This window comes from Saccopteryx leptura, chromosome 2 (assembly GCF_036850995.1).
Source record: "Saccopteryx leptura isolate mSacLep1 chromosome 2, mSacLep1_pri_phased_curated, whole genome shotgun sequence".
Classification (NCBI taxonomy): Eukaryota; Metazoa; Chordata; class Mammalia; order Chiroptera; family Emballonuridae; genus Saccopteryx; species Saccopteryx leptura.
The window spans coordinates 323,663,959-323,675,483 of NC_089504.1; the positions used below are offsets into that span (position 1 = coordinate 323,663,959).

Sequence of the window (11,525 nt, forward strand, 5' to 3'; positions counted from 1 at the left end):
CAAGATTAAAAACTGGGTCTTTTAATGATTATACTGTTACTCTTTGAATTAAATCATACTACACTCCTCTTGTTATGCATTATTTTGGGGATTAAAGGATTCATAATCTTTGTAAGAATACTTGATATATATTTAGATCCATTTTACTACCTCAAAAAAGCTTTCTAGCTTTGTTTAATTTGCTGTGTTAAAACTTGAGTGGTTTTCAAGTAATGATATTCTCAGACCCATAGTGACTTATTTTATCAAAACAAATTCATTAGCAGTTGATATAACGAGGTTATGATAAGTCATAAAGTGGTAAAATGAGATGTGAAAAGCCCTATCCAGTTTGTATTAACAAAATAGTAGCTGCTGCTACTATTATTCCAAAATAGCAGATTCAGCTGTGATCCTCATTTTCTTATATAAGCCCACCAGAAGTTGACCATTTTATTCCGTAAGTCATGCTAACTTTACTACTTTCTGTTTATTATTTGTAGGGTAAATGTTGGATAGTATGCTTTACTTTCTTGGGGTTATATTTTAATGGGTACATGAACCAATTGGCTTATTGCTATCTTCTAAGTTTGTTGTTATTAAATCCTAATATCCTTGGCACACATACTATTGAACCAGTATCATTTGAGTTTAGTGAACTTCTGTAGTATACTCATAAAGAATACAGAAGCTGTTGATCTGAATTGACTGTTAGTGAGATATTATATTAAGAGAGTGTCAGTCAAGGTAATAGTTTTATCATGTGACTTTTACTTTCTATATAAGTTCAGTGTTCTCTACAGATCTTATTACAAGAACATACTCCCAAAGGGGTTGCTGCAGAATAGTAGTCCTTGGAGTTTGTACAAAACAAAGGGTTCTTTGGTCCTTTGAGAAGTGCTACACGTGCTTTCTGCCCTCTTTTGTTATTACAGTACATGTATGCACATTAAATGCTCTGAAAAACAGCAGTAAATAACTGTTTACTATTTCCTAAACTTACTTTAATATACAAGAAAAGGATTATGTAATACCTATTAATAGTTCATGACCTTAGTGTTTCATGGAACTTTTTTTTTTTTTAAGGAAACACCACTTGACAAAAAGTCCAAGGGCCTATTCAGATTCTTTTCTACTCAATATTTATTTACAGAGAGGATAGTATAAAGTGGGCATTCACCCTCAGATACAGTTTAACAAGATTAGGACTTCCCATGTGAATTACCGAGTAAGGCATACTTACACAGTTTTGTTCACCTTTTGTTTTCATACATACCATTTTATTTCTATACCATAGGCAATAAAACCACCGTGTATGTTTCTCTTTGCTTGGAAAAATAAAGGTTGTTACCTAGAGGATTGAAAAATCTTTTTATTGTAGAAATTAGAACATTGATACTAATTACAGTCAGTTAATTTGTATTGATCTGTCATATAAGACTTTCACTTGTAACTCATAAATAAAGAGTTTATGTATAGTTGAAACATCTATATCTTTGGCTATTTTTCTGAATATACAACTGAAGAATTTATACATTTATTACAGTTGCAGAGGAGAGAGCACATAAATATAAGATAGTACCCTGTACAGAATGAGGTCTACCAAGAGTTTCTGCAGCTAGTACCACCATGTTGTTATAGCTTCTTAACATTATTATATATTAGTTGGATACAAAATTATTCACTTTTGAAATTGAAATGTGAAGAGTACCACATTCATTTTTCTCGCTTTGCCATACCTAAAGGGATATGCCAGTTGTTACTCCATTGTGAAATTGAATGGGCAGAAGGAGTCTGTGCACTGTATTACTTAAATGCTTGCAACCCCACTGAAGATAGATTTGCTCAAGATTTATGTAGCACAATGCCTGGAAAACAGGAAGTGAACACAGAATTTGACTGTTTATTAGAGATTTATTTTCCTCCAGGGCACACTTTTATTTATTTAAATTTTTTTATTGATTGATTTTAGCAAAATAGGAAGGGAGAGAGAAACAGATAGGAACATCGATCTGTCCCTGTACGTGCCCTAAGGATCAAACTAGAAACCTATGCACTTTGGGATAATGCTCTAACCAACCAAGCTATCTGGCAGGGCACATTTTAAAAAATGAGGTGGGCCTGACCTGTGGTGGCGCAGTGGATAAAGCGTCGACCTGGAAATGCTGAGGTCGCCAGTTCAAAACCCTGGGCTTGCCTGGTCAAGGCACTTATGGGAGTTGATGCTTCCAGCTCCTCCTCTCTCTCTCTCTCTCTCTCTCTCTCTCTGTCTCTTTCTCTTCTCTCTCTCCCTCTCTCTCTCCTCTCTAAAATGAATAAATAAAATAAAAATTAAAAAATGAGGTGGACTCTGTGGCATTTTTGATTGTTCACTAGCAGTAAAACCCAAAAGAACCACCTGATTCTTAAGAGTAATTTCTGAAAATCAGAGTTTGGTTTTCAAAACGAAAATAAATCTGTTGGGGGCCCTGGCCGGTTGGTTCAGTGGTAGAGCGTCGGCCTGGCGTGCGGGGGACCCGGGTTCGATTCCCGGCCAGGGCACACAGGAGAAGCGCCCATTTGCTTCTCCACCCCCACCCTCCCCTTCCTTCCTCTCTGTCTCTCTCTTCCCCTCCCGCAGCCAAGGCTCCATTGGAGCAAAGATGGCCCAGGCGCTGGGGACGGCTCCTTGGCCTCTGCCCCAGGCGCTAGAGTGGCTCTGGTCGCGGCAGAGCAACACCCCGGAGGGGCAGAGCATCGCCCCCTGGTGGGCATGCCGGGTGGATCCCGGTCGGGCGCATGTGGGAGTCTGTCTGACTGTCTATCCCCGTTTCCAGCTTCAGAAAAATACAAAAAAAAAAAAAAAGAATTAAAAATAAATAAATAAATAAATAAATAAATCTGTTGGGGCCCTGGGCGATTAGTCAGTTGGTTAGAGCATTGTCTTGCTATGCCAAGGTTGTGGGTTGGATCCCCAGTCAGGGCACATAAAAAACAAAAACCAGTGAATGCATAAATAAGTGAAACAAGTCAGTGTTTCTCTCTCCCTTTCCTTTTTCCCTTTCTCTCTAAAATCAATAAATAAAAATTGTTTTTTAAATCTGTTGGATTTTCCAAATATCTCCTTGCCCGTACCTTAACTGTTCCAAATCTGTCTTCCTACAGTTTTAAAATAAATAAGTTATTTTAACCAAGAGAAAAGAGATTTATAACTTTATAAGTAAAACATTTGCATACGCTTACTCTTGTTAACTTTCTTCAGTGCCACATTTAGTTACATCTATATAGTCTTTTTTTTCCCTTTTTTTTTTACAGAGACAGAGAGTCAGACAGAAATGGAGAGATGAGAAGCATCAATCATTAGTTTTTCATTGCACATTGCAACACCTTAGTTGTTCATTGATTGCTTTCTCATATGTGACTTGACCGTGGGCCTTCAGCAGACTGAGTAACCCCTTGCTGGAGCCAGCGACCTTGGGTCCAAGCTGGTGAGCTTTTGCTCAAACCAGATGAGCCCGCGCTCAAGCTGGCAACCTCGGGATCTCGAATCTGAGTCCTCCACATCCCAGTCTGACGCTCTATCCACTGCGCCACCGCCTGGTCAGGCATATCTATAATAGTCTTTTAAGTTCTATGTAACCTAGAAATAGACTGTATTCAGGTTTATCAGTTTAGTGCTTTCCCTAAACATTTACTGGACACATCTAGGAAGGTTACACTTAGGAAATAATTGAAAATCATTTTTATTTAAGATGATCATGTGGTCTCAAAAACAAAGCTGAAGAAAGGAAGTAAGATTCAATATATTACACACTTTAAAATTACTTCTGTAGTGAATTGAACAAGAACAACAAGCATCTTTAGAACATGTCTCATTCCTTACATAGATCTAAAATGTATTTCATCAAGGAAGAGGCCTTGGTTTTTTTCATTTGGCTAATGTCCTGTTACTTTTTCAGGCCTCTTTGCACCTCCACGTGCCTTCAGTGCAATCTGACGAGCTGCTTCACAGTAAACACTCCCACCCACTTGACTCAAATCAGACTTCAGATGTCCTCAGGTACAGCTCTTCTTACCATTAAGGATTCTCCATTGTAACTGAATGAAAATAGCTTTCTTCCTTATATATTCTTCTCATTTTTGGCAGTAGTTTACAGTTGCATACCCTTGGGTCTCTAGATGAATTATATCGTTCAGAATAAGTGCTTTTTCTTTCTAACATGTGTGATCTACTTTTGAGAGTCATTGTTATGAAAATTAGTTATCTTTAATCACCACACTCCCTATTCCATATATTCCTCTTTTTTTTTAAGTGACTTTGAATCTTAGATGTCATAATTGGAAAATGCTTCCAAAATCTACAGTATAAAAAAATACACAACTTACACAGTTTTATTTGTTTCTCAGGTTTGTTTTGGAACAGTACAATGCACTCTCCTGGCTAACCTGTGATCCTGCAATCCAGGACAGACGCTCATGTCTCCCAATTCATTTTGTGGTGCTGAATCAGTTATATAACTTTATCATGAATATGCTGTGATCTTCATTTGATGGAACTGTGCAAGAAAAGAACAAGGAAAAAAGACATTTCGCTGCAAGATGAAGTTACAGTTATCTTCTCAGTGAAAGTCATTTGTGATGGGGTCTAATTCTTATTACTTCAACAAATATTGTTTTGACGTGGGGGGAGGGGCTGTAAGCCTGCTATTTTTCACTGACTATATTGAACTCTTTAGGATGATGACTGATCATACAAAACGTATTATGACATTTTCGTAGCAAAATTTAACTTTTTTTCTCCAGTCACAGTATTTGTGAAAAGTAATGAGCCATAGTACCCAGTCATGTTAAATGAATATTAAAAGCATGGAGAGGAAATGAGGAACAATGAATTTCAACATATGGCTTCAGAACATCAAGATGTTCTTGTATTGGAGTATAGTATCTAGTATTCAAAATGCCTGCATCTCTTATTTATTGTAAGTTTTTAAATGTATAAATTGTCTTATATTTCTTAACCTCTTTTATAAAAATTTTCCTAGAAGGTTTATACTGCCTTCTTGCTTTAAAGCAATTGGTCTAAAATATATGTAATCGTCTTAATTAAAAAGTTGCAGTAGGGTTGCTTTTAGAGTATTATTTTTTTGTAAAGGGATGGGTGGGACAGTAATTTGTATTGTCTCGATGTACAGTTTAATGGGTATAGAGGGGGAATAATGTCCATACCATTGTGTGTGGAGGATTTACAGCTAAGCTGTAGTTGCAGAGTACATGTACAGTAATGAAGTTCACTGTGTTTATAAATGGAAAAGGTACCAGGTCTTACAGCATTTTATATATCACACCTTTACAGACATTATGGCAATATACAAGTGATATTGTTAGGTCGTTTAACTTAGAATAAAATCAGAATTCTTCAGTTATATTTTGTACTATGGTTTAGGGCTATGACTAATATTTCAGGCCATTTTCAGTGAAAAAAACTTAGTTTTACAAGAAAAACATTTGCTACTGAATGCTTATCCTAATTTTGGTGTTTAATGTTACATGCATAAATTTTTTTCAGTTTAAAAGTGGCACATCTAGGCATGGGAATATTATTAATTATGAAAATTTTCTTCAGGATCTGCTATAAGGTTGAAATTTAGCCCAGCTCTAGGCATTTTACAAATTATTTTAAGAGCAGTCACTCTTGATTGTTTCACTTTTTTTTAAATTAAAGATTGGGAATATGTTTGAGTGTATGCATATGTATGGATGAGTGTGTGTGCAATCAAACTGTGGTGTAAATAGATTCTCAGTGAATTCTGGCGTTCAGACTCTATTTCACTAGTTAAAAAAACCATTTTCTAAACTTAATCTGTTTGTTTCCCCCTTTGCCTTTTTATTTATTTAATTTTCTTGGTTTGGAGATGACAGTCCCAAACACCAGAGTCTGTACTTTTCTATAACACAGCTCAGATTAAGGCAGGACATATGCCAAGGAGGTTCTCACCTCCCTAAAGAAGGGACTTGAATTTTAGGGACTTTAATTCACCCCTTCCTTCTATACAGCTTTCCCCCTTCTTGTTTGCACATGCCAGGATAACTGCTTTTATGCAGGCTTTACCACCTTGAAAAATCCTTTCTACAGTGCTGCTCACAAGAGTCCAGGTTAGCCTCCAACCTGTGTTGCTGACTTGAATTCACAGTCGCCAAGTCTATCTATCTTTCTTGGAAACCGTCTAGCAAAATTCCAAATTTGTAAGTTCACTAATTCTCTACAAGAACAAAATCAATTGTATTTACAAAACAACTAATTCGGAATGTTTTATTTTTTTATTGGAACATGTTTTGTAAATACTATATGCTTAGCTTAAATATCACTTTCTTATGAACAATATAATGTCTTCAAATTGTGTATATTAAAACATTAACAAGTCTTTTTTTTTTCTATAAAGAAAACACAATTGGTGACAAAGATTTTTCAATCATTTCTTCAAAGGTATAATGCAATCCCAATGGTCAGCATATTTTGAAATTAAAATTTAAAGATCACATCTCTGCATTCATTTTTAAATTGTGCTAACACACTACAGATTATGTTGGCATGTTTTGTTCTGTACTTTTAAAAAAAAGTCTGAGATTTGAAGAAAAAGATGCTTATTTGAAATTTCTATAAAAAGAATATCCTTTTTTATATACTTAGTGCATTAGTGACTTTTAAAATAAAAGCTATATTCTCAGTTGTTTAAAATCAGTAGATTTTAAAAAAATGATTCCCTGGCAGTTTCTTTTATATGGAGCCATAAGGAAGGAACCCAGTATACAATTCCTTTTTATCTGGGAATCGGAGCAGTTCCTAAATATACAGGATTTACTGATAAGATATTTTTCTTCCTTTCATATATAAGTTCACACTGAAATAGGAAATTATTAAATAGCCATTAGAAAAGGTCAGGAGACTTATTTAAAAAAAAAACAAACGCCTTTTATGCAGGATGATGGATCTGACTTACTAATGTACTGTCACAGACAAGAGTGGGTAGTTTTGTTTTGTTTAAATAGGTAAGCAAAATAATATACTTTATACCAGTTGATCACCAACATCTTGACTTCTTTGTTACAGTGCTAATACCTGTTTTTTTGTGCAGTTATCCATTACAAAGCAGGGTGGAAGTTCAGTATTTTGGCATTTAAAAAGATTACTTATATAAAGTCTGCTTCCAGCCAGTGAGAAACATCTAGCCATACCTTTCTTATGCAAGCCATTCAGTTATCAGGACTGTGAATTAACACTGTATGAATAAATTTCTGTACACCTTCTTGTTTGGCCAGAAGGCCACCAAGTGTACTTATATTTAATCCTTAAAATTTTAAAGTAGTAGTAATTTTTAATCTTTCTAAACTTTTCTTAAACCACTAAAATTAAGCTCTTACTACTTAGTGAACTATCCTCAGCTGTATTCGTACTCAATTGTCAGTATGGCACAGATTACTGTATTAAAATATTCTCCTTTGGTCTTCATATTTACTTTCCGAGGTAATTTTTTTAACTTAATGTGTTACTACGAAGATTTGCAGATCTTTAATCAAGCACTATGTTAATACTGTAATATCAAAATACTATGTTGCATTATTTAAAGTGTTCAAATTGAATACATTAAAAGGAAGTTTTTAAAATGCTGTTGCATCATATAATTTGCCTCTTATCCACTATGGCATTGCATATCAGTCTGTTAATAACATTTAATGTGCATGGGTGATGTTTTGGTCTGGGTTTTCCATTAAGGTTTTAGTTAGTCTAAATTAATGAAAAATGTTTTGACATAACAGTACATTGTTTAGCCCTGCACCCCAAATCAGCTGGAAATCTTAACCTTTTGGTTTTTCTTAGTGTTTTAATGGGCCCAGAACTGTGGTTTAAATTTTTATATATTTTTTTTCTTTTTTTGTGGAGTATTAATGAAAAACTGGATTTGGGACCTAAAATACTCCTCAGGTTTATATATTCATAAAGTTTTAAAATAGCTTTAGTTTTCAAAGTAAACTGGATTTGTGGACCTCACAAATTGTAACGTCATTACTGGACATGTGTCAGCATTAACTCTTCCAAAACAGCTTGGTCACATTATGAAGGGAAGTTTTAAAGTTGTTTAGCAGTGACACTTAATATGGTCCAATTGCTTTTTTTAAAAACGTGCAACAAAAAGGATAAGGAACAAACACTATTGCTGCCGAATGCCATAACACTGAGTTGTACAAATTGTGATTGAGGAAATGAAAAGGTTTATACTTTTTAAAAAAAAAAAAAAACAAAACAAAAAAAACTTCAAATGGAATAAATTATTCATGAAGCCTTCATTGTGGTGTCTCATTCTGTTGAAAATATTTCCATCTTAAGTTTGTGTACAAATTAATACCAGTATTATTTTTCTGTCATTTATAAATGGAGATGAGCGACCTAAAAACTGACTTTTGGACTTTTCACTTCTCCATTGGTAGGATTTTATTTTAAAAAGTATTTTAATCATATATCAATGTGTAATATATAGAAAAATTGTATATGGACATACATACTAATTCCTATTAGACTGATCGGTTTGATACCAGTTTTCTAAACAGGTTACCTTCAAATATTTATAGCATAACTCTGTCCTTTTTTTTAAAATCACATAAATGTTTTTGAAACATGAAAGTGTCATTTACCCTGACCAGGCGGTGGCGCGGTGGATAGAGCATCGGACTGGGATGCAGAGGACCCAGGTTTGAGACCCTGAGGTCGCCAGCTTGAGCATGGGCTCATCTGATTTGAGCAGAGCTGAACAGCTTGGACCCAAGGTCGCTGGCTCGAGCAAGGGGTTACTTGGTCTGCTGAAGGCCTGTGGTCAAGGCACATATGAGAAAGCAATCAATGAACAACAGTGTCGCAATGAAAAAATGAGGATTGGTGCTTCTCATCTCTCCGTTCCTGTCTGTCTGTCCCTGTCTATCCCCCTCTCTGACTCTCTGTCTCTAAAAAAAAAAAAAAAAAGTCGTTCAGATATGAGCAACTCATTAAAAATAGTTCTGTCCCACCGAGGCTGGGTAGTTAAGTTGGTTACAGCATTGTCCAGACATGTCAAGGTTGTGGGTTTGATCCCCAGGGTCAGGACATATACAAGAATCAACTGGCAAATGCATGGATAGGTAGAACAACAAATTAATGTCTCTCTGTCTCCCCTTTCCTCTTCTATAAAGTCAGTAAATACTTTTTTTGTGTGGCAGAGACAGAATCAGAGAGAGGGACAGATAGGGCCAGACAGGCAGGGAGAGAGATGAGAACCATCAATTCTTTGTTGTGGCTCCTTAGTTCATTGATTTCTCATATGTACCTTGACCGGGAGGCTACTGCAGACTGAGTAACCCCTTGCTCAAGCCAGCAACTTTGGGTCCAAGCTGGTGAGCTTTGCCCAAACCAGATGAGCCCATGTTCAAGCTGGCGACCTCAGGGTCTCAAACCTGGGTCCAGTCCGACGCTCTATCCACTGCACCACTGCCTGGTCAGGCAATAAATACATTTTTTAAAAATCGTTTCATACCTGCTGGGATAATTACAACTATTTTAAAAATTGCTCTGTCCAAAAAATAAAATTTTAAAAAGTTTAAATAATTTTGTTCAACTCAAGCTATGGACAAACTCCAAAACTGTGGTTTTAAAATATTTTCTAACAGTTTATATTAACTAATTTTCTTATTTTTACTATAGTCATAACTAAAAATATAACTGCAGGATCAAGCCTTCTTTTGAGGGGGGCAGATATTCAATACTACAATTTCATACAACCTTTCTTTAACTATTTCTAGTTTTCAGTATTGAAAACCAAGCCCTGAAAAATCCCGAGTGGTTTACTGAAGGAAATGAGTGTTTTTTCTTCAATAGCTAAACCATATACTTGTTTGTACTATGCATAAGTTACTGATTCTCATTAATAAATCAGGCTGCTTAGAAATAGACATGTTTCCTACATTAAGCAAATAGAATTTTTACATTATGACCCATTCTGCTACATCTGGGAAAAATCCAAAACATGATAGCTCAAAATGATAATCCCTTCCCTGTAATCATTTCTTAGAAAATTCTGTCAGATTTCTCCATGTGATATAAGAACAACAGATTGAAGGGTTAAAACTATGAATTGTGAAAATTTTGAAATGTTCTGGAACAGTGATTTCAATCTTTTTTATCTAATGGCACAAAAATTGATTCCTAAAATTCTGTGCACACCAAAAAAATATATTTTTTGCCTATCTGACAAAAAATAAGATATAATTTTTAATTCATTCCCACTGACAGCTATTATTGTGCTGGCTGTTGTCATTTTTTGTATTTGACATTCTAATGGAAAAGAGATCAGTGTCCCTGACTAAATAGGTATTACGTGTTTTAAAAATTCTTGTGGCATCTATTGAAAATCACCATTCTAGACAGAATTAATATATTGGGAACTGTCTTGACCTCATGATATCAGTAGCATGTTAGTATATAGATGTATGTATTAATTAACTTGATGAAGTGACTTGAAATAATATCAGCTTGTTACTCAAGATATAGTTACATTTACCACATTTCTAGAATCAAAATTACAATATATTCTGACAATTATTTTGTTTAACAATTTTATCAAAATTGTTACTCATTTTGATAGAATTTGTTAAAATCAGAATGGCTAAAATATATTTGGATTATAGGGTGGTCATGTAGGTTTTAAAGAAATTTAGAGGCAGAACATCCATTTCAAGATAAAGTTAATGTAGTTTGAACTATCTTCAAACCATTTGGGGTAAATAACCTTTGAAATCATACAGTTTTTAGAGAAGCATTGACATTTAATAGTAACCATTATCTCTAAGGATGTTAAATTGAAATGTTGAGGCTTGGTTTAACAAGGTATTAAGTGTATACTGCTCTATTAACAACTAGTTCAGATAAGTCAGTTCCCCACATCCCCAAGAACATGTACTTAAGAGTCTATAAGTCCAAAGGGCACAAGGAGTTATTTGAAGGTTTCCATATAAGATTTCAAAAGAGAAAGGGAATCCAAAATGGATTTGGCTTAATGGTAAAAGATCATTTAAGTGCTGTGAAAATTCTGAGTCAGATATCTACTCTGTTTTTAATTCTCTAGTTTTCACTATCTTTCTGTTTATACTCTAGGAGAGTTATCAATCCTGGACTAAAAACACTGAAGAACCCTCATTCTCAGAGCTCTAACCAGAATTTTTAAATTTTTCTTAAGTTGGAAATGGAGGCAGTCAGACAGACTCCCGCATGTGCCCGACCGGGATCCACCCGGCATGCCCACCAGGGGGCGATGCTCTGCCCATCTGGGGCGTTGCTGTGCCACAACCAGAGCTATTCTAGCGCCTGAGGCAGAGGCCACAGAGCCATCCTCAGCGCCCGGGCCATCTTTGCTCCAATGGAGCCTTAGCTGCGGGAGGGGAAGAGAGAGACAGAGAGGAAGGAGAGGGGAAGGGGTAAAGCAGATGGGCGCTTCTCCTGTGTGCCCTGGGCGGGAATCGAACCTGGGACTCCTGCACGCCAGGCT

The 11,525-nt window shown here is 35.7% G+C and overlaps 1 protein-coding gene across 2 annotated transcripts in view; it reads left to right on the plus strand.

Annotated features, from left to right (window-relative positions):
• Positions 1-8,299, plus strand: part of MED13 (mediator complex subunit 13) — a 114,384-nt gene extending 106,085 nt beyond the window's left edge. For both annotated transcript variants that reach the window (XM_066363150.1, XM_066363152.1), the window contains exons 29-30: positions 3,918-4,018; positions 4,366-8,299. In XM_066363150.1, coding sequence (XP_066219247.1) covers positions 3,918-4,018; positions 4,366-4,498 — 234 coding nt within the window. In that variant the 3' untranslated portion in view covers positions 4,499-8,299. The remainder of the gene's footprint in view (positions 1-3,917; positions 4,019-4,365) is intronic.
• Positions 8,300-11,525: the final 3,226 nt, after the last annotated feature.